Genomic DNA, 22070 nt, shown 5'->3' on the forward strand with positions numbered 1-22070 from the left:
CACATTTAACAAAAACAAGAAAAAAAAATTCAGTTTTGTGGTCACTTGAAATTACTGGGAACCTTTCATGGATCCTACCATATGCACACACGTCTCTATTCTTTTCTTTATTGTACTCTTTTACTCTGCTCTTCCCTTCCTCTCCCCTCATTTCCATAAGCACTAGCAGCCCGCCCTCCCTTTGGCCCTCCCTACCCCATACAGTGGCACCAAAGGCCCAAGGGGTTGCTGACAGTACTAAAGGTAGAACTGGAGTCCCAAAGATTTGACCCCAGAACAAAATCAAAAGAAGCACTTTTGGTAGGTATTCTGTAGCCTGTCACCAGCAAAACATTTTTTGGCTAATGTTTAATGTTAATATTCACTTAAAAGGCACCTAAAAATATATATCCAAGTATTTTTTCTCATTATACTAACAGGTCTATTATAAAAACTTTGGAAAAAGGCAGAAAAGAATAAAGAGACACATTTAGGCTGTTTCTATTTTTTCACTGCTTAAAAGACATGAAGGACATAAATTATTACTCCCATTTCTGATTATTACCTTAGGAGACTTTCCTGTAAGTTAAATTAATTGATCAAAGAGAAACAAAAACACTTTTAGCAAAAACAAAGCGGAGGGAGTATTCAGAAGTCCCCTCTTAAGACTCCATAACACAGTTACACTTGGTTATCTGTTTTAAAACTATCTGTTGGTTCCACTGCTGCCTCTACTTTCAAGTCTTAGAATCTTCTTTGATGTGGGTCTGACGTTTACATTGCGAGAAAACTACTTACCCATCTTTTTAGTTCTGCTAATGTTAATGGTGAGGATAATAAAGTAACTTCAGAGAAGGAAAAAATATGGAGATAACACTCCTCACACCACTCTCCACTCAATCAGTTAGCAGCCACAACTCCCAAGGCTCTAGAGGACACTGAAGTCACTCATTATGAGTGTAGGCATGCAAAGAAAGGATCCTTTCTCTGTACCTGAACCAGAAGTACGCTGAGAGAGTTCTACAGATACTATGATGAAAGACCAGAGAGGGGGAGAAGAGAGGGAACAAGAAGGAAAGAAGGAGGGAGAGAGAAAATGAATATGAGAATGGCTGGTGTTAAAAGAATTCTAGTTTTTTTTTTTTTAACAGGTTGTGATGATGCATCCTTCACGGGATCAGGTGGTCTCATAAAACCATACTTTACACTAAAAGCAGACACTCAACAGAGTCAGGGAATCAAATCTTTAGGTCTAGTTCCTATGGCACAATGCAAAACTCTTTTTTTCTCTACCAACTTTTTATTAGCTGTTAAACCCAGTGATTAGGATTTCTGCTTTTCTTTTAAAATGCAAAACTAAAGCTACTAGGCACATTGCCAATATTTAAAAATATATAATCCTTCACTTCTGTTTCTCTTATCACTTATAATTAATCTATTGTAAAATGCAATATAAAGAAAATATTTATCTGAAATGTACTATATTAACCTTTTAATTTTACCTTAAATCTAAATATCCTAATATTTGTTTTCCGAGTAAAATGTAAATAGCCTCTAACAATGCAAGATCTGAAAAATTCAATTTTAAGCTTTTCTGACATTCTTAATAACTGCTAACCCTTTTATTAATGATATTTCCATTTGAGCTATAATCAAATTTCCACAATTACACTTTAGAGGGCCCTCTCTAAAGTGGTCCAAACAGCTCCAAAAGCTGCCTGCTTTGTTTCCATTTGTTTTCATATACAATTTGAGATACAATTTCTTTTGATTACCAACATGATGAATGTTAACTTATACGTTTTCTACCATCACAACACAAAATGCCAAGCAGCCTCCACTGTTACCACAGAAAGGAATGCTGACCTGGACATCACCTAGTTCAGCACTTAGCTCAACAAACCAGTCACACTGACAGCAGACCATGACCTGTAATGAGGGCCATACTATTTAATCAAATAGCTTCAGCTTGGGCTTTAAAAGAAAAGGTTAGCTTTGGCTAGCTAGAAAACAGAGCATATAAAATTCTATCCTGTAAACCCAAGGTTTGAAAGAATAGTATGTATCAGAAAATACTTTAAGGTTTAACATTTTAATTTTAATCCACTGTTAACTTTGGAAAAAGATGTCAGGTTCACAATTCCACAGTCTGGATCCACAGGGAGAGTGTGACCTGGAGGGCAGGAGGGGAAAGCACTGCTAGCCTTCCACTCCAGTGTTAGGACTCTGAGTAAAAGCCCTAAACCCAAGAAAATCCAAAAGAGAGGACCTCTGGCCACCTAACCCTGCTAAAATGAGCAACACAGTACTCTATACACACAGATACAGAGTTCTTATGCCAATAGGCCTCATACACCCTAAACAGATGGATACAAACACACCAAAACATAAGGTGAGTAAACAACTTTTCAATTTTGCAATGTGTTTTTCTTATTCAATAATATTGGGTCCTTGGAAATGATGGGGGGCAGGGTGGAAAAACCTAGGAGAGCAGGAATTTAACGACATGTGGCCACATGACAGCTGGTAGAGGTTGGGGCTTCTCTGTGGTGCTCAGGGGAGAGTAACACACCCTGACACGATGGGACTCCCCTGCTGCCTGGTTTCTTCTCAAGATGCAGCTCTCATTCTACCCTTCACAGAAAACCCTCGTGGGATCTTGCCAACTGCACCAAACCCTGAGTTGGATCCCACTATATAGGCTGACCCAGCACAACTGAAGAGCTGGAGAGTTCCTATTCCTCATTGGGGTCTGAACTTAGGAAATTGGGTCTCCAAAGAATGAGGGTCCCCAAGTTTTGTTTAGCTGTTTAACAGGTGGAAGGATTTGGGAAGTCAGGCATTTGGTATGAGGTGGAAGAAATAAGCCATTGGCTAATTTTTACTTTCCACCATATCTTGGTGTTCTTGACTTATCTCCAAAAAGGGAGATAAAATTTTTACTTAATTCTTACTTAGAAGATACCAGGACTGAGAGGCAATAATTGTTTAGAGTTTGGGGACTCAACATAACTGATGGCAACATGAACTCAATCTGGAAGGACCCCAAACAAACTTCCAGATCACATATAATTTAGAACAATCACGTACTCATGAGATGCTATTTTCTCAAGCCTACAAAGTCTTCTCAACAGGCAAAATTCTACAGCTAACAAACTGCACTTTTGTCTGGGTGGGGAGCCTTTATTTAAAGAGCTATAAGCCATCCCTCCCTCCCTTTCTTTCTTAACAATACTTGAAATATTGTTATTGCTTAATAAATGTCAAATAATAATGCTGTAATAGAAACAGGCACTAGTGGGTTAACAATGCAGTTTTTTAGCAGCAGTTATATAAAGTCTTCTGGGTAGAACTACCTCCTAGCATACATGTAGTGGGAACAGTATAAAATCACAGTCCATAGAAGTAGCCCTTGGTTGTAAGAATTGCAAATTTGAAGATTATTCTCTTTGTCCTTTCAAAAGATCCACAGGTATTGGAATGAAAATGTTAAATCCAAATCTCCAAAGGATATATCAATGTGTGAATGAGACCAAGTAATCTTAACACAGGTCAAACTTTTTTATTTGAATATCTCAACTAGATTTCAGGGTCAAGAAAAGCGTTGTTATTATTAGTGTTATTAAAGAAAGGCATGGCATTTACTCTCTCCTGACTTCGTAAAACAACTGTTGAATTACATAATAGAAATATGTTCATCATGAGCCATATACAATGCACCATAGATTTTTCCTTAAATAACTATTTTCTTAAATATCTATATAATATATTCTACTTATGCTGACACCCCTGAGGCTTTGTGAGTTATTTCTAATCCCTCATGATGCTACTTTGGAATGTTCATCAAAATTGGTCTTAGGATTAAAAACATGAGGATTGGTTGGTTCATTTATTCTTTTATCTATTCAGTCACTCCCACAACAGAAGGAAGACAGGAGGAACTGGGATACGTTGAGGAAAGCAGAAAGATATTAGGAAGCAAAATAATCTACTGGAATTAGAGGAGAAAGGGAAGGAATCCACCCTTCCTAGTGGTGGGTTGCTGTGCCCAGCCAGATTCATGCAGGTGGAGAAAAAACAGAGGGACTGGCTGGACACAGCAACCCATTCAATGGGAAGGACGAGGGAGAGAAATGGGGAGTCTAAGGCTGGGAACTAAAGCAAACTATGACATCTGTCTTCGAAGATAACTTTAATTTCAAGTTCTTGAAGGGGTGGTACTCCCTTTATCACCCATTTTTCCTGCAGAAAACCTCACGTTTAGAAGATGGATAACTGGAAATAGCCAACACGCGAGTCCCCAGTGTAGCCAAGGGACAGGGCACCAGGCTTGGCAATCTACCAGGTTTTTCTGACAAAGGATACTAAGGATCAACCTAAGACTTAATGAGAAAATTGAAGGGAACATCAAACATACCCTCCCAGAAACAATCCTTCCCTATTTGGAGAAATATTTACTTCATGGGCCTTCTTATATCACTTTCCTCAATCTAGTAGAATCGCTTAGAATCACAGACTCTTACTGTTGAGTAGCATGCAGGCAGCTTTCTGTGCAGAAATAAAAGTGGGCACGCATGCATGTGAAGCTTCTATTTTTAGGTGCTTATAATTTTCACAAAGAATTGCCCTTTGGGATGAATTTTGTATGTTCCTTCTCAGCTCAGGGGTGACTTGGGTGGTGCAAAGTTTCGTGAAATTCCATTTGAGTCGTCCATGCATAAAAATACATCCCAGTACCCCTACCTCTTCCCTGCTGTGATCAAATTTAAGAGAGTGCTTTTAATATCAAGAGAAGTCAAGAACAGTTTAATTTTAAAAATTTCAAAACTGTCACATATCTCAATGAGGGCTGTGACACATTCTAAAAAACTAGGTTAAGACCAAAATTTAAGTATGTGGTGAGAGAGCGTGTTGCATTACTTTACGTGATATGCTTTTTCCCACTACACTTTAAAAGCAAGATCCAAATACCAGATATACACTGGAAGGAATGTGTCTGGCTCCCTTAACTGAAAGAATTGCAAATGTATTTATTTTAGGGACAAGTGAAGAAAAAAAATGATCCATACTGATTTGCCCTTTAAGTGTCAGAGTGCTAAAAATGAAGAGCAGCAGAAGCAGCAGTGGGAGGAGGGGTAGAGTCAAGCCTTTTGTCTGTTTTCCATCACTATCAGTAACTTGAAGAGGGGAATGCTTAGGCATTGCCACTGGAAGAGGGAAATCCCAAAATGGGGCCAAAAGGCCATGTTGCCAAACTTCCTTGGATGCAGTGCTGCAAGGCAGAAAGAATGTCACATGGACATCAGAGCTGTGCCACTGTGTAGAGACTAGGAAAGGGGCAGTCAAGGAGGGGCAGGAACAAAGTGGAGGGGAGAGAATAGTAAATACTCCCCCAAGAAACTTATTTACTGGGGGAGAAACACACACACTCATAAAGGTCACAAGTAACACAAGGCAACCAAAGTGTCAAGGAAACAGTACAGACAGTATATGCTACACCTGTTCTGAGGGCATAACCATTCTATTGTGGGTGGATAGTATGGGGCAAGGGGTAGTCTGGGGGGTTTCCAAGGAAGAGAGGAGATGGGATTTTAAAAAAGCCCACAGAGTGAAGGACTGTAAGAGTCAGAGGGCGTTTGAGAGGATCTAGGTGAGCTGAGGTCCAGGCTCAATCGAGTCTGGCATATTCAGGGGACTCAGGTTGTAGTAGAGGGTTGGAAGAGTGGGGTAGTGCTGAGGAGGGAGGGGCTGGGATACGGAGAGTCTGCCAAGAGACAGCACACCTAGAGTCTATCCTGCAGGTGATGAAAAGTCACTGGCCTTTCTAAATGAGAGGGTGAAGTTATAAAGGTACCATCTTGGGAAGCTGGATCCAATGTAAAAATAAATCAGATGGATGGAAGTGGAACTACATGGCAGGGAGGTCAGTGAAGCAGCACCCAGCTATAAAGACGAAACAAGCTGATGAAGAGAATGATCCAGCAAGAATGGAGGCACTGGAAAGAAAGGATGGAATGATGTGGTAACTGAGAGGACATGGAGGTAAAGAAGAGGAAGGACTGAGAGAATAACAGGATGGCTTAGGCCTTGGGGATTTAAAGAATAAACATGCTCAAGTAATGACAGGAAGTTCAAGTGGAAATGACACCTCCTCATCACGATCTAAAGCATGGAGTTGGAGCTCAGCATGATGGCAAGGCTACAGCTGCAGTGTCGAAATCCCCTGCAAGATGTGGTGGGGAGTGTAGAGGCAAAGGGAAGGAAGGACAACAGAGGCTTGGCGAACAGTCCACACCTGGGGGTGACAGGGAAGGAAGATGGAGCAGTAGGGGAATGGACCGCGGAGAGAACTGGTGTAACACAGCATCACAAGGCTGGGTAGACCAGAGTTTCATGACAGAGAAGACAGTCAAAAAGAAGGAAGACTGATAAACGGCCACGGAATGTGCTCCGTAGCAAACTGGAGAAAGAATCTGAGCACAGTGCGTGAGGCAGAAGCAAGGTAGAAACAGGTAAAGAAGAAAGTGGGCAGTGAAGAAGAAATGGAGGCGGCAGGATGAGGTCAATTCAGTATCCTTTAGAGTACCAGGCACCTTGGGACATGACAAAGAGACTGAGTCTATCTAGCCCATAAGAGCTACTTTAAAGGGACACATCTGGCAATAGTAAAATACCAAAGGGAAGGATTACATCTGTCTGGAGATGACTAGGAAAAGTTTTAGATGAGATAATGGAATTTCAGTAGGGTCTTCAAGAATGGAAAGGGCTTAGGCAATTAGAGATGGGATAGAAAGGCATTCTAGACAGACAAGTAAATGAAGGAAAGGCAGCAAAAGAAGAGAGAAGAAAAGGCTAGAGCTGGAGGCAGTGACATTTCTAACAGACTTTTTTCTTTTTTTTAAAGATTCACATGGAGATTTACATACAAATTATAGAGCCAAAACACTTTCATCAAGGACACATTCTGCAAGCAGACCATGACATTCCCATCAAGTAGAAGAACCAGTAAAAATGTGCTTAAAAGTTAGGATGTCAGGGAAGGTGTTGGGGCGAGTTTTAAATTCTTTTAGAGAAAGACAAAGAAGGGCAGGCAGAAAGGAGGGCATGGTCCTTGCAGACCTGGTGTGGTTAAGGAATAACACTTAGATTTCTTAGCTAAAGAAGGGTGTCCACAGTGAAGAACATTACAAAATAAGGCTGGTGACATGGGGAAGAGTGGAAGGAAATGGATTGCTGGGTAGGAAACCTCACCAGCTGGGTCAGTGCTCTGACAGCAAGAGGAATTCTAGTGAGTAAGCCTATGCATGAGAAAAAAGCAGTACACGAGAAGAAGGTTCTCCTAAAGGAGCTGGACACGGAACTGCAGAGACAGCATATGAACTGGGGGGAGGCCCCGCTGCCTGGCCCTGCAGTGGTACCTGAGCAGGTGTAGGGGACTCCATGATGGGAGATGTTCAACACTGGCAAGGGATGCTCCAGGCTCCTCTCTGCCCCCTAGGCTGTACTTTCCACCACAGCATATCATTTTACATATAAGGTAAACAAATCTAAGGCAGGAATATATTTATGTATTTACTGATGGGCTTCACCTCACACTTACACTGAGTGTCCAGTACTTCTAGCCCAAGTTCCTTCTTGTTCTCCGAAACAGACGTGCAGTAAAATGAATGGTTAATGGAAAATGGAATAAGAGTTTATGGATGTTGGACAGCAATGATTACTTATTCTGCACGAGCTCATGATTTCACAAGTTTAATTTAAAATCATATACCATGTATATGCTGACATATATATAAAATATATATATATATATACTTGACATAAATATCTACACTTGATTTTAGCCAAAAGGCTGAGAAATGATTATAAAATATATCTGAAAAAATACACAATTGGAAATAGCAGTTGCTTCCAAGGAGGGGAGTTGGATAGGTGGCCAAAGAGTTATGAAGGAGATTGACTTCTGCATATAATATTTATATTTTCTATCATGTGCATATACTGCTTATCAATAAATAACATTCAAAAAAATGCAATGATATTTTATTTATATATATTGTATCCCCTGAGAAACTGCTGTAATAAAGTTCGCTTTTCCCCCTAGATGCCTGGACACCACAATTCCTAATGGGGATGCCATTTCCGCAGGTTTTGTGGCACTAAATAGAAAACTGATTGAAAACTTAAAGATGACAGAGATGAAATCCCACATGCAAACTCTACACAAAGACCAAAATGTAAACTGGGAAACAATTCATAATGCCCCCTACATTATCAGCCTTCAGCACAAGTTTGGCACAAACCCTTCTGATTTAGTATCTCAGTAACCTTGTGAGAAAAGAGACAGAGAAACCAACGCATTATTGAAGTCATGGGGCAAGCCATTGGGTGTGAGGTGTAACACGAGCATCTGGAAAGCTTAGAAGCTTTCTCTATTCATGAAATTGTAAGTTGGCCCCTTCTCGGTCTTTTTAATTGCTCTCTCCCCACCTGCTTTCCTCTTTTATTTATAAGTAATTCCCAAAGCTCAGATATTTGTCCCTACTCCTCTTCTACAGTTCCTTGTGAAAGTATTTTTCTTTCTTTTAGTACTCCTACGACTCTGTGTGTGACTGAACTGGATTTCGAGTCTCTTTACTAGTTGGTAAGCTGTGTGATCTTAGGTTTCTTTAGTCTTCAGTTTTTCTATAAAATATACAATCAGTAATCTCAGCCATCTGAAGCCAGCGACTACATCTGATGATCCTCTTAGATTCCTTCTGAGACTCTACACTAAGTATCAACTGGATATGGTCAATTTGTTATTAGTTTTCTTATCCAAACAAGATTTTCCTCCTACTTTTCACCAATAGCAATATTGTTAGCTCATCATCATACATCAATTTTTGGTTCTTTTGTTGTTATTTATTCATTTTCCTGTTTTTAAATTATTAGTTTTCTTGAGACAGGATCTTGCTGTATCACCCAGGCTGGAGTATAGTGCTGTGATTACAGTTCACTGTAGCCTCGACCTCCTGAGCTCAGGTGATCCTCCCACCTCAGCCTCCTGAGTAGCTGGGACTACAGGTGCGTACCACCACACTTGGCTAATTTTTGTGATTTTTTTTTGCTGAGATGGGGTTTCGCCATGTTGCCCAGGCTGGTCTCAAACTTCTAGGCTCAAGTGATCCGCCATTCTTGGCCTCCCAAAGTACTAGGATGTGGCATAAGCCACAGCACCTGGCTGATTCTTTACTTTCAAGAAGTCACTGAGATTGTTAGTTCTTGTTTTAAAATACCTCTTTCACTTTTAACCCTACCTCAGTTTTCCATATCCTTACCACAGGCTAAGTTATCACTTCAAGCATACACTACTATTACTACAACTTTCAAACAGTCCATCTGCCTCACCTGCCTCCTTTTCGTGTTCATCAACATGAATTCTAGTGAATGAATACCCTGCAAAATGCCAACCTTTCCTATGAGTTCAACCAGCATTCTTCCTTCTCCCTCTCCTCCACCTACCAATGCTAATTTTACTTCCAAAATATTTATCATATCCCCTGCCTCCTCACAAGGTATTACCTGTGGTGTTGTAGGAAAGAGTACCCACTGAAACGTCTGCTTAAACCACTCTTTACCTATTGTGGCCTCAAAGTGAAGGACAGATGGTGACATTTGCAAGGTTGTTTTCAAACACAATCTAATATGAACCAGTGTAACAGCCGAAGAGCACAACTGCACGTATTCCTAATGTCCATTCCCAAGCTATGTTATACAATTATAAAATCATGCTCTGAATTGATTTTATTTTCTTCTTTTGGATAAGGGCACTATCTCCAGCAGCGATAAGTTTCCATAGGAACTAAATTTATTTCAAAAGGTTTGAACATAGAGGCTTTAAAAAAAATGCTCAAACAACATACGAATTTTGTACATAGTGCCTTGCATTCTTGAAATCAGAGCACTGTCAATGTTAACCTTTTAATCTCCTGAAAGTCCCTGGAAATGACAAATGGTCTCTCTCTATTTGGGAAATGGACATGTTTAAGGTAACTGGTAAGGAAAAGAACTTAGAAGGTGAGTTGCTAATTCGTAATATCTCACCTCTAGCATTAAACACAACTAATCACACACGATAACACTATTTACTAATTCTTAGAAAATAAGTGCATCATGCATTCAAGTAGTTGTAATATTTTCCTACTTAATACTCCATAAATTAAATATAAAAACTAGAAGAAAATATACCTTCAAGGTATTTTATAGCTAATAAATGTGAGAAGTTTATACGGGTGTATAAGCACACTGAACAGCACGTGCCTCTGTGAAACATCCACATGATAACTCTGTAATTTGAAAATTCTAACATGTTTCTTTTTTTGCTCTGATTAAAGTATTCAGTACTGATGCCATAAGAAGGCACTAAATTCCAACATATCCCTTTATATTACATAAATGGATTTAAGCATTTTACAGAGGACAGGCAAGATTTAGCAAATTGGCTTAACATTCTAGTCTGCTGCTGAGACTAAAATGAACAAGACCAACTATGAAGTACAGAAAACAACAATCTACCACACAGATTCTCCAAATGATTGTGATGAGTCTCATACATGAGTATTTCAGAGGTGGAATCTCAATGATTTCTACATAAAGGGATAATGATATATTACTGTAGGACCAAATAATGCATTTCTCAATTCATGTCTGGATTGGATTCACCATGCTGAGCTCCATTAGTTTTACATCTCCCTAAGGGTTCCAATTCAGCAGTATTAATACATGCCATTACACACAGCCCAATCTAAGAATGGCTGCCTTACGAAAGCCCCTTAATACTAGTCTCCAGTTGAGTGTTTCTGGAGAAAAATCACAAAACTAGGGAAACTAGAATCACTATAAATTCACAGACACTAAATCCTGCCACAATGTTATGGCTCTTCTTTGGGAAACTCACTCTCCCCCTATTACTAGGATTATTCATGCCATCTCCAACCTCCTCAAAATCTCACCTGGTTCTTTTTCCTTTCCACCCTTGGCTAATGTGCTGGCCTGTTGTTTCATTGAGATAAAAATAAACCAAAAGATAACTCCCTCATCTTGCCAACATAAGATCTGGATCGGCACCCATCTTCTCCTTTTCTATTGTTACTTTGGAGGAAGAGTGTCTTTCTCATCAAAAGAAAGGCAATCCCTATGCATGGATCCAATTCTTACCTTCCTCCACCCTTGCCTTCCAGTGGGATTTTCTCTCCTGAGATGGTTCTCGCCTGCATTCCAGCATTCTCTAGAACAGTGCCATCCAACAGAACTTTCTGCAGCGATGGAAATGTACTAAATCTACGCTGTCCAACATGGTGGTCACACCACCGGCGGTAACTTAGTACCTGAAATATGACTAGTGCAACAAAGGAAAAGCATGTTAAATTTTACTTAATTTTAATAAATTTAAGGGGTCATAAGTGGTTAGTGGCTACCATGTTTTTGGAAGCACAGCTCTAGCAAATACCCTTTCAATATCTGCCTCTACTTCTTTACCTTCCATCCATTCTTCTCTATCCATGCCAAAGTGGCTTTCATTCACCTGTTGGATAGAACTGCTCCTGCTAAAATCACAGGCCTCTAAGTGGCCAAATCCAGTGATTTTTAGTAGACATCTTACAGGACCCGATCAGCACAGACTTGTTCCAGTAAATTGTCCCTTTCTTGAAAAGAGTTTCTTGAGCTTCCATAATACTACACTCTCCCGTTTTTCCTCCTGGCTGTCTGGCTCACTGTCTTCTAACTGATCCCTCAATATTGGAGTTCCTTGGGGTGATGGTCCTGGAGGTCTCTCTGCTCTTCTCTCTCTCCTCTCTCCATAGATACCTCAACTATTCTCATGGCTTTAAATACCATCTCTGTGCTGGTCGCTATCTAATTTTTATCTCCAGCCCAGCCTTCTTATAGGTGACTGACTACTGCTATTTACGTGGAAGGCATTACAGGTACCACATGTTTAAAACTGAACTAATTCCCTCCTCTACCTCCAATTTATTTTTTTTCTTCCCCATCTCAGTAAATAGACCCTCCAAGATCAGGAAGTTGTCCTTGATACCTCCCCCTTTCCCCCTTTCATTCCCAATATCCATTCTGTCACCTAGTATTGTCTAAATTCTAATACATCTAGAACTGACCACTTCCTTTTTTCTTTTCTTTTCTTTCTTTTTTTTGAGATGGAGTCTTGCTGTAGCTCAGGTTGGAGTGCAGTGGTGCAATCTCAGCTCACTGCAACCTCTGCCTCCCGAGTTCAAGCTGATTCTCCTGCCTCAGCCTCTCCAGTGGCTGGGATTACAGGTGTCTGCCACCAAGCCCAGCTAATTTTTGTATTTTCAGTAGAGATGGGGTTTCACCATGTTGGCCAGGCTGGTCTCAAACTCTTGACCTCAAGTGATCTGTCCACCTCAGCCTCCCAAAGTGCTGGGATTACAGGCATGAGTCACCATGCCTGGCCTGGAATGGACCACTCTGTATTTCCATTGCCATTATCTTAGTCCAAGCCACCATAACCACTTGCCTGAACTATTTCAGTAGCCTCCCATGTAGTCTCTCTGTTTCCGTTTTTGGTCTCTAACTCTCTTCTCTACCACAATTCATTATCAAAACAACAACAGCCAGAGTGCCCCTTTTTAAAGTACAAATCTGGTCTCACAACTTCTAGGTTACAACCCTAGCCCTTCAAGATTTCCTACCTCTCTTGGGATACATCCAAAATAGTGATTATGACCTACTAGGTCCTAACAAGATGTAACTCCTGCTTCCATCTCTCTCTATGACGCTTTCCCACAATAGGTTTCCCTTCAGAACTCCAAAGGAGCTCAGCAACTTCCTCAGGGTCTTAACAAGCATTGGCCCTGCTGTCCTTCCCCAGTGCCTACTATTTTAGCCTTTATATCAGCCTTAAGAGGTTGTCTCCAATGCCTCACAGTCGATTTCCATGGGACATGCTCTCATAGCATTTGACAGCACTTTTCACAACTGCCATTGTCAAGTTATTTGGATGATCAGTTATTTCTTCCATTAGACCAGAAGCTCCAAAAGGGCAGTATTCCCAGTGCCCTTTACATCTGCCAAACACCATCAGCTGCTCAAACCTTTCCCCCTGAGAAGCCCCTGGGGTACCTTCTCCACTTCTCATCAGCACTCTATTAGTCAGTGTATATGTGGGGGAACAAGGCAGACCTGTGAGGAAGAGTGGTCAAACTACACATGTTCTTAACATCCCAACTGGAATTGAGAACCAATTCTCCAATAAATACTTAAGTTCTAGAATACAGTCATTACTTATGTTTTAGCCATTTACTGTGATGGTTAAAAACACAGGATCTAGCATCTAAAATATGCATATCCAAAACTGGGGTCTACCTCTTACTTGCAATGGAAGCTTGAGCACGTTTCTTGATCTCTCTAAGATGCAACTTTTTCCTCAGTTCCTACTGTTTAACATTGTTGTGAAGATTAGTAAGATAACGTTTAAGCTCTCCACACAGTGTCTGGCACTGAGTAAGCCTGTAATCAATGGTAGCTGTTATTATTATGAATACATATTAATTGTTAATATATTTCTGCAGGTTATTCTGAGAACCTAACCATTAGTTATCATCTTCTTTCCAAAGAAAAATGAGCTGCTATTTTCAAACAGCCAACTTAAAAACCAAGTTTTAGAATACAATACGTCTGAGAGTTGGTAACTGCTCACGAAACTTGAAGGTGACCACAAAGTGTTCAGGTGGTGGAAAAAGAGGAGGGCTGCTGCATGTGTTTTGATGAAGGGATTAAAAGCTGTACTCATGTTAAAAACCACACCTCTAGCATGGGGTACATAATGAACATAAACCTACATATCTTTTCTTTCCCCAAGTACGTGCTCACAGGGAGCAACAGTCCTCCCTATGAATAAATGGAACTGTATTTGAAGTAATTACACTTGGCATAGATTTGCCCACTGCTGGTGGCAGGGCTGCTACCTGCGACTAAGCAGTGAGGGGAACTCAACAGAATTGATGGCAAACTGCTTTAATTTGCCTTAATAGTAGCAAAATCTTGCCTAAAACAAGTTGGATGTTTCAAGAATAAATCCACACAGTTAAAGTTCTATTACTGTTAAACCAGTATTCAAACAGGCCAGAAACTGGTTTCCAGCCTCTTTTCGTGTGTTTCTGTATCCTTAGGGTCACAAATGTTATTTTGTGACGCCAAGCAGGCGGTCTTCTGGAGGAGGCCTAGACATGCTGGTGTTATTAAAATGTTGGGTAACATTTCAGTTTAATCATGCTGTGAGGTCTGTCCCTTCCCCTACCCCACACCCCCAAAAGCTTTAACCACCAAAGGACATTTAGAAATAATAGGGAGAAATGTGAAAGTACTAATGATGATTTCATTTTCAAATGGTCTTAAATGCACAGGTAATGACAGCACTGCCTGTAATGGCCTTGTAGCCAACTCATAAGCAGGAATGGGGAAGAGGATGAACTAGGAGGATTCTCCTTTCTATATATGCACCATGGCTGAATGCAAAGAAAACCCAGATAAAATTAAAGGTCTTCCTGTGCCTGAGTGAGTGGCCTTTGTGAAGGATGAGTAAGAACCTGAAGCCTTACACATCATAAAATCATTGTATGTGTGGATTGATTACCATTCAGAAGTTAATTGCACATTACTAAATGATTATGTGAAAAGCCTATAAAATCTGGAGTTTTGGCACATCAGATCATACATCGTATCATGTATCATATCATGGTACTAGAGGTATGTAATGGCTGTGGCTATACAGCAGACCATGAAACTGAAATTTTAGACTTGTTGGCCTAACTTAATCAATGTCAACTGTCAAATAGGAGGATTATGGCCAGCAACTCAAATCTGAGCTAGAACTGAAGACCCAGAAAGAGAAACACTTAAGTACTGCTCAGGATGATAACTTTAGTTTAAGGTTTGAATAACTGGCTTTGTTATCTAAATTGAATAGAGTAATGAGATAATTTTTATCACAATCACATACTGTATAATGAAATAAAGGAATGAAAGCTTTTTATCAAAGCATTTCAACGTGATGGCAAATCAATTATAATATTAATTTTTATCAGACACCATCAAATCCGGCCACTTTTAGATCTCCAATATTGGTTATAAGTGCCAACATTTAGACTGAAAGAACTGTTTAACAGATGGAGCATTTCCTCCTTCCAATATTTAGGAGTGAGGCCATCTGACTGAAGTCTTATTTCCCTGCTTATAAACTAAGGTCTTTGCCCAGGAGACTATTTCAAAAATGTACCAAAGGTTAATATGTTTGCATATATTACAAATGCTAAGGAAAATGGAACCTTAATATATTCTCTCATTCATTACAAAGGAAACGGCAGGAATGACTGCACATAAAGGACATTTTACCAGTTGTTCTTACTCTGATTACCTTTTAGATACCTGCAAATGCCAGTCACAGTTTCACTGGTGCTCAGGTTGCCTGAAATGAGGGAGAAGTAACGAGTTCTCCTACTAGGAGCCATACTGGGACAAGAGGTAACAAAATATAAAGAGTCCTTTTTGTGATATTTCATTTCACCAAACCTGCTGGTAGGAAAAAAGGTGAAAAGAGAACAGAGAAAAGATATGAAAATTGCACTATACATTCCTTTAGGCTTTTGTCCTTCTTTTTTCCTTCTCTCTCTTCCTCCTTTCTTTCCCCTACCCCAACCAGATCCTTCCTATTTCTGGTTTAGGCACTGTCAATCAAGGGGTGAACACATTTTTATATATGCTTTTAAAGCAGAAGTAGCAAATACAAAGGAAAAATGCCAACTCTTTCAATGCTTAAGCCAGCAACAGACATCACTAATCAATCTTGACATTCTTTTAGGCTAAGTCTGTCATAGCCTTCGAATCCTTTTCAAGGAAATACTGCAGGGAGCTACCACGATCAATGGAGTTGGTGCCTCAAACAAAATTTATTTGCCTTCCCTTGCACTAAACTTTTCCCTAGTATTCTATCTTTAGCATTGGGTTGGACTTTCTTGGTTCGGCACTTTCTTATGGTCGTGTAGTTCAGGCTGGGCATTTTGTCAGATTGAAATTCACGAGAAGCCTGGCTCTCTTCCAATAAGCACCTTGCCATACAAAATCCACAGTGTCCGAAAATAATAGAGACCAGATAATGCCCCTTTCTGGCTCAATCCACATCCTCTAAAAGGGAAGCAAAGCCAGGAAAAATCATCTGGGCTTAGCAGTCTCTTTCTTCACTTTCTGGAGTAAAAGAGTTTGCCTCTATTAATGTTTGAGCCTTGATCTCAGCTATGTCTGCTTTTAAAGGTGATTTGAGGTTTAGATTTAGCATTTACCCTTTCAAAAAGTTTCTGTTTAAAAGAAACTTTTATGACAATCACTAGATTGCCTTCATGAGCATTTTAGGAGTACCTTCACCATATATTAACATACTGGCTCATTTGGCTTCATAGTTAATTGCATGATCTCTCCAGAAAGCCCTTAATGACACCATCTCACATCCAAACTTCATAATTTGGCTCCCCCCAAATCTGAGAGCAGGCTTCCCAGGCACCATCTTACTGCCATTGTGGGCCAAATGTGATTCTCCCCAGCTGCTGCTGTGTTTCCTCCTTTATGGCAGGGGCTTGCCTGTACACTCCAAGCAATTCCAGGAACCAGAAGCCTTCCAGGCAACAAGAGGCTATTAGATGCAACCTGCTTGGGCCAGGGCCATATTCTGCTCCCAGTGATAACTAATGCATGCTTCTGCTGGTATTTTTTCATTCTATTGCTTGAGAGGATTGCCTCCCACATTTGCACAAAGGATTTCCCTAGATAAAGAATATCTGAGAACGGCCAAATCTTGCCAGAATTCAATAAATGGAATATAAAAGCCTGAAAAAAAACCTGGAATATCAAAATGGAAGTAGGTTCAACTATGACAAATGTGGCTGCCTGAAAAACAGACAAGAGACACAAAGGGCATCTCTGTCTTCTCTGTCTTTACCTGGGAACTGAAAGAAAGATGGCGATTTCTCTGTCCACGTGCTGGGCCGTAGCCTCCACAGCTGCCAGCTCTAAAGAAAAGGGCAGCACTCCTCCGCTTTATAAAGAGTTGAAAAGATTTACGTAATTTTCCTGGGGTCCCAAGCTTTTTTCTTTTTTGGCATTACCCATAATGTATTTGTCCATGGGATAAGCAGAGATGCCTTCCCCCAACAGTTATATTTGCTTAAAGGAAAACACAGCTGCCTTTCTTGAATATTAAGATGCAACTGGGACTAGTGAGACCAAATATTTCAAAGGGAAGGAAAGTTTTTATAGCATAAAAGATACTCCATTATATCAAAGTGCATTGAGATTAAAAAAAAAAAAATGAGGCAAAGTGATGACTATCCTCCTTAGGGACAAAAGGTCCAATTGAGAAAGAAGCTCTAGGTGCCATTTTCCAGAAGAGCCACCTGCCACTACTTGGAGCTATTGCAGATATTCAGGAGTCAGAATTTCACACTCCTGCCACCTCTGGGGTTCATGGGGGAGAGTGTGCACACGTCTCCCCTGAGGCAAAGCCAACAGGTAATTACTCGATCACTGATACCTTGGGATAACTGAACATGAAGTCGATTTCTTAATGATTCTCTCTTAAAGAACCAGCATCACACTGCTAGCTACTGCACCTGTAGTCCCAACTACTCAGGAGGCTGAGACAGGAGGATCACTGAAGCCCAGGAGATCAAGGCTGCAGTGAGCTATGATCATGCCACTGTACTCCAGCCTGAGTGACAGAGTGAGACCCTGTCTCAAAAAAAGAAAGAAAGAAAGAAAGAAAGAAAGAAAGAAAGAAAGAAAGGAAGGAAGGAAGGAAGGAAGGAAGGAAGGAAGGAAGGAAGGAAGGAAGGAAGACGAAAGCTTTGGAGAAATACATGCTAACCCAAGTAACAGCAAGAGAGTCACCCGTTCCTTTGGGAGTGTATTATATTGCTATGAGGGCCCACCCCATCCAAACTATGGAAAGTAGCAAGGGATGATGCTGAACCTAATTAGCATTAGTTAGTATTTGCTATGGTTACAATTGCATTGAATAACGCTGCTGCTAGCAGTGCTGTTTTATGTGATGTCTTCTTCATGTGGCAACCTTTTCATAAATCAAAGCAAAAGCCAATACCAGACAGTTTCTTGTACAGCCTGCCTGACAATAAAAGTTAACACTGAACCTTAGCTGTTATCAATCTTCATAAATGTGTCCACAACGTGGCAAAACTGCTCCACATTACAGTGGGGCTGCCACTAATGCACACAAGGTAGTGACCCACTAGGTTAATGGGACTTGACAATCAGTCCAATTTTAATTGAGCCAGAAAAAGGAATGGTTCTCTTATCCTTAAAGTACACAGAAATTTTCTCCTCTATGCCTTAGTTCCATCAGTGCTTTGCTCAGAAAATGCCTATAATTAAGTTTAATATAGACTGGTATAACAGACAACAGAAACCTCATGGGGAAAGTGGGTGGGTAGGCTTTTATAAGAAGAAAACTTGTTATGAAGTATTTAATTGGTGTTCTTGATAGACAGTTACCTGACTTGAAGAAGCTATGTTTTCAAGTTGAAATTTCAAACTAGAAAATATATAAATTCATCTACATGAACAGAAGCAAAAAAAAAACAGTCCTTAAAAATAGCAAAAGTCAACAAATTTTTAAGTATCAATAACTTTCCTTTGACAAAATTCATACTATATAGAAATCTGAACTGAAGGAAGTCCCAAATAATGACAATTCTTAATGTAATAAATACTCCATCATGTTTTGAATTTTGCTATAGTACTAATTACCCTATTGATATTGTCAAGAGAAAAGCCCAGCTTCTATCTGGCATGTACTAGAGATGAACTCTGGCAATTAGCTAATGTCCAACAAAAATCAGCCCTGTATTAACAGCCTGTAATGAAGACCATTAACAGCCAGATAAATCAAACCATTAGGCCAGACACAGAGATGTCAACATAGCCACAGGCACCTAATTTTCTGAATGAATTTATTTCAATACGTATTTCCCAAGCACAGTATATATGCCAGGTGCTTGGGGAGATCGATAAAGAGGATAAAATACAATTCCTGCCCTCAAGAAGGTTTCAGTTCAACTAAGAATGAGATTCACATGCTGTTAACTAGATTATAACCTTGGCAATGAGCCCTTCAAACTCCTGAGTCTGTAATTCTTTCTTAGTTTTTAGACACAGTTTCCTCTAGTGTAAATTCAGAGCTATATTAGATCCCTTCCAGAGCAAAAACATTCTTATTTGCACCTGTGAGCGAGTAAGCCCAGGCTTTTAAATCCAGAATGTAGTTTAAAGGCACACACACGAGAAAACGCACTTTTTTTTTTTTTTGCTTTTGCTTTTTGCTTTTTTTGTTGCCCCTAACCTCTAGTCTTCTATTCTGAACTGCAAGAGTCTAAGTTAAGAAGCATGGACATTTTATAAGAGTTCAATTTAGTAAATGGAAATATTGATACGAATTGAGCACCTGTTAGAGAGAGGTGTGCTACCATCAAGCTGGCTCAGATATAGCTCGTGCCTTAAATGGCTCACACTTGAGAAGGAAGACAAGGGCACAGGCAACACGGATGCCACTTACATTGTCATAAGGGCTGGAGTTACATAAACACACAGGGAACAATTCATTATGGCTTTTTAGTAGGAAAGGAGGTGTCTAGAAAGACTTTATAGAGAAAGCAAAGGAATTAACATATAAGACAGGTCCTAACAAAAGGCTGAGTTTATTGGGAGGAAGGTGGTAAAGGTGAGGTGTGCTGTGGCTGTGCTGTGGGGACAGCATGAGCCGGGCTAAAGTGTGAATGCAGAAGGCACACCCTCCCTTTAGTGAATGAACACTGAAATGCACGAGAAAGGATGGCAAAAGATCAGCCCAGGAGGTATCCAAGGTTATTTTCATATTATGGTTTAATATTTTAAGTTGGCCGGGCGCGGTGGCTCAAGCCTGTAATCCCAACACTTTGGGAGGCCGAGACGGGTGGATCACGAGGTCAGGAGATCGAGACCATCCTGGCTAACACGGTGAAACCCTGTCCTACCAAAATCCAAAACCTAGCGGGGCGAGGTGGCGGGCGCCTGTAGTCCCAGCTACTCGGGAGGCTGAGGCAGGAGAATGACGTAAACCCAGGAGGCGGAGCTTGCAGTGAGCTGAGATCCCGCCACTGCACTCCAGTCCGGGCGACAGAGCGAGACTCCGCCTCAAAAAAAAAAAAAAAAAAATTTTAAGTTTTGGCTGTTTGTTCCAACTTCTATATTATGATTTATTAGATAGTGTCTATTATTTAACTTTGAAGCGGAAACTTATTTCGCTTTTAATCATTTGGATCAGATTGATGGATGAGCATCTTGTGGTTGCAAGGCAAGCTGTTAAAAAAAAAAGTTATTATTTGCCACTACTTATCACTGCAAATCAGGATCATCATAACACTCAACCAAACACATAACTTTGGCTGTTGGGACTGATATAGGACTGTAGCCATCATCCTTAGCCCCTAATTTTTAAATGTTGTGTTCATAAAAATAAGCTTCATTGTTCTCTTCATAATGAGCAAAGGTTGTAAGTAAGCTTATGAACTAGAGTAATAGTATTAAGATAGCATATTATCAGTTGTGGGTATTAGGATTCCACTAACTGCTAACAAAAAATGTTTGAAAACAAAAGGAGGTACCGGTAGAGAGGGAGGCTCCTCTTGCTACGGCTTCCGCATCCCTTTCTCACTCTCTACAGGAATCTATCTCTTCATAGAAACAAGGCTGCACCTGTGATTGCTTTTAAATCCAGAATGTACTTTAAACACACATGGAGGCACACAGGTGGGAAAATGCGCTAGTTTTTTTTCTTTTTTGCTGCCCCTAACATCTAGTCTTCTTTTCTGAACTGCAGGAGTTAAACGGGCTTTTGGGGACTAATCTAGACACTTAGCCCCACTGTCCTTTTTGCTTCTGGGAAAAAAAATGTAATATGGCTCAAATGCTGAGCAACTGACTGCAGAACATGTTAGGAAGAATCTTGTTTGTTCAGTATAGACTACCAACCTATCATTGCCTAGAATCTCAAGTGAAGAAAATATTCTAAAACTATGACAAGGTTTTAGGTGAGGACTATATCATGAACTAACAATGGCTGCATTTTATCTGAGCACACCATTGCGTATGTATTTCTAACAAAATTATGTAGTTCTCATGTAGCATATTAAAACATAATTATTATTTTGAGTAGTGCTGCTAACTGTTGGTTAATGATTTGACAGAAAGCATTTACCTTTCAACACATGCTTTTAAGGGGCCTGGTATACTCTCAATTGCAATTTTACTGCGTTCAAGGATTATCCTCCAGGGAAATATACATTAGATCATATGATGAGCATCAATTAAAACAACACAAAATTCACCCAACAGAAAATTCAACTATTGATGACTATAGTAATTATTAATAGTTCACTATTCATTGCTTAGGATATGCTAAAAACATAAATGGATCTCATTTAATTCCAATATAACAGCTCTGTTATTATCACCATTTCAGAGATAGAAAATCTAAGACAGTGTGGGCTACGGGTGGGGTGGAAAAGGAGAAGTAACTCGCTAGAATAGGTCTACTGAATGATGTGAAGAGTATCTATAAACATTATCTTCAGTAAAAATTTTACACATGTGGATACTTATTATTTCATTGTACCTACATTGACATCATGACGTGGGAAAATGAAGAGAAGTCCTAATAAACTTAAAAAGAAATCAGGAAGACCAAGAACCACAGATGAAAGAAAATAAGCGTATTTTCTGGCAGATGCTATAGCAAAACCTGTAGTATATTAAACATTTGCTCTTAAGTCTACTTCCTAGATACTGTAGCATATAAAGGTAGAATTTTATGACATGAAGTACAAATAGATGTATCATTAGTAAGAACGTATCAGCCCTTCTGAAGAACATGGCCAAAAGCTTAGCACTCAAATCTTTTAAAGATCCCAGCCTAATGCACTTTCTGGAGCAACAATCCTATTTTCTTTGCATCATCAAGTTCTGAGGAT

General features: G+C 39.9%; 1 protein-coding gene across 11 annotated transcripts in view; it reads right to left on the reverse strand.

The window, feature by feature from the left end:
* Positions 1-22070, reverse strand: part of CHCHD3 (coiled-coil-helix-coiled-coil-helix domain containing 3) — a 302539-nt gene that overhangs the window by 14757 nt on the left and 265712 nt on the right. For 3 of the 11 annotated variants that reach the window (XM_017885069.1, XM_017885067.1, XM_017885066.1), the window contains 2 exons: positions 15416-15573; positions 11179-11359 (listed from right to left, as the gene is read on the reverse strand). The exons of 4 other annotated variants lie outside the window; for them this stretch is intronic. In XM_017885069.1, the coding sequence (XP_017740558.1) occupies positions 11179-11359; positions 15416-15573 (339 nt within the window). Of the gene's footprint in view, positions 1-11178; positions 11360-13372; positions 13510-15415; positions 15574-22070 lie in introns of those variants that run through there. 4 more of the 11 variants (XR_001887842.1, XR_001887841.1, XM_017885074.1 and 1 more) reach the window with 4 other exon arrangements.

This window comes from Rhinopithecus bieti, unplaced genomic scaffold (genome assembly GCF_001698545.2).
Source record: "Rhinopithecus bieti isolate Rb0 unplaced genomic scaffold, ASM169854v2 scaffold_13262, whole genome shotgun sequence".
NCBI classification, from domain to species: Eukaryota; Metazoa; Chordata; class Mammalia; order Primates; family Cercopithecidae; genus Rhinopithecus; species Rhinopithecus bieti.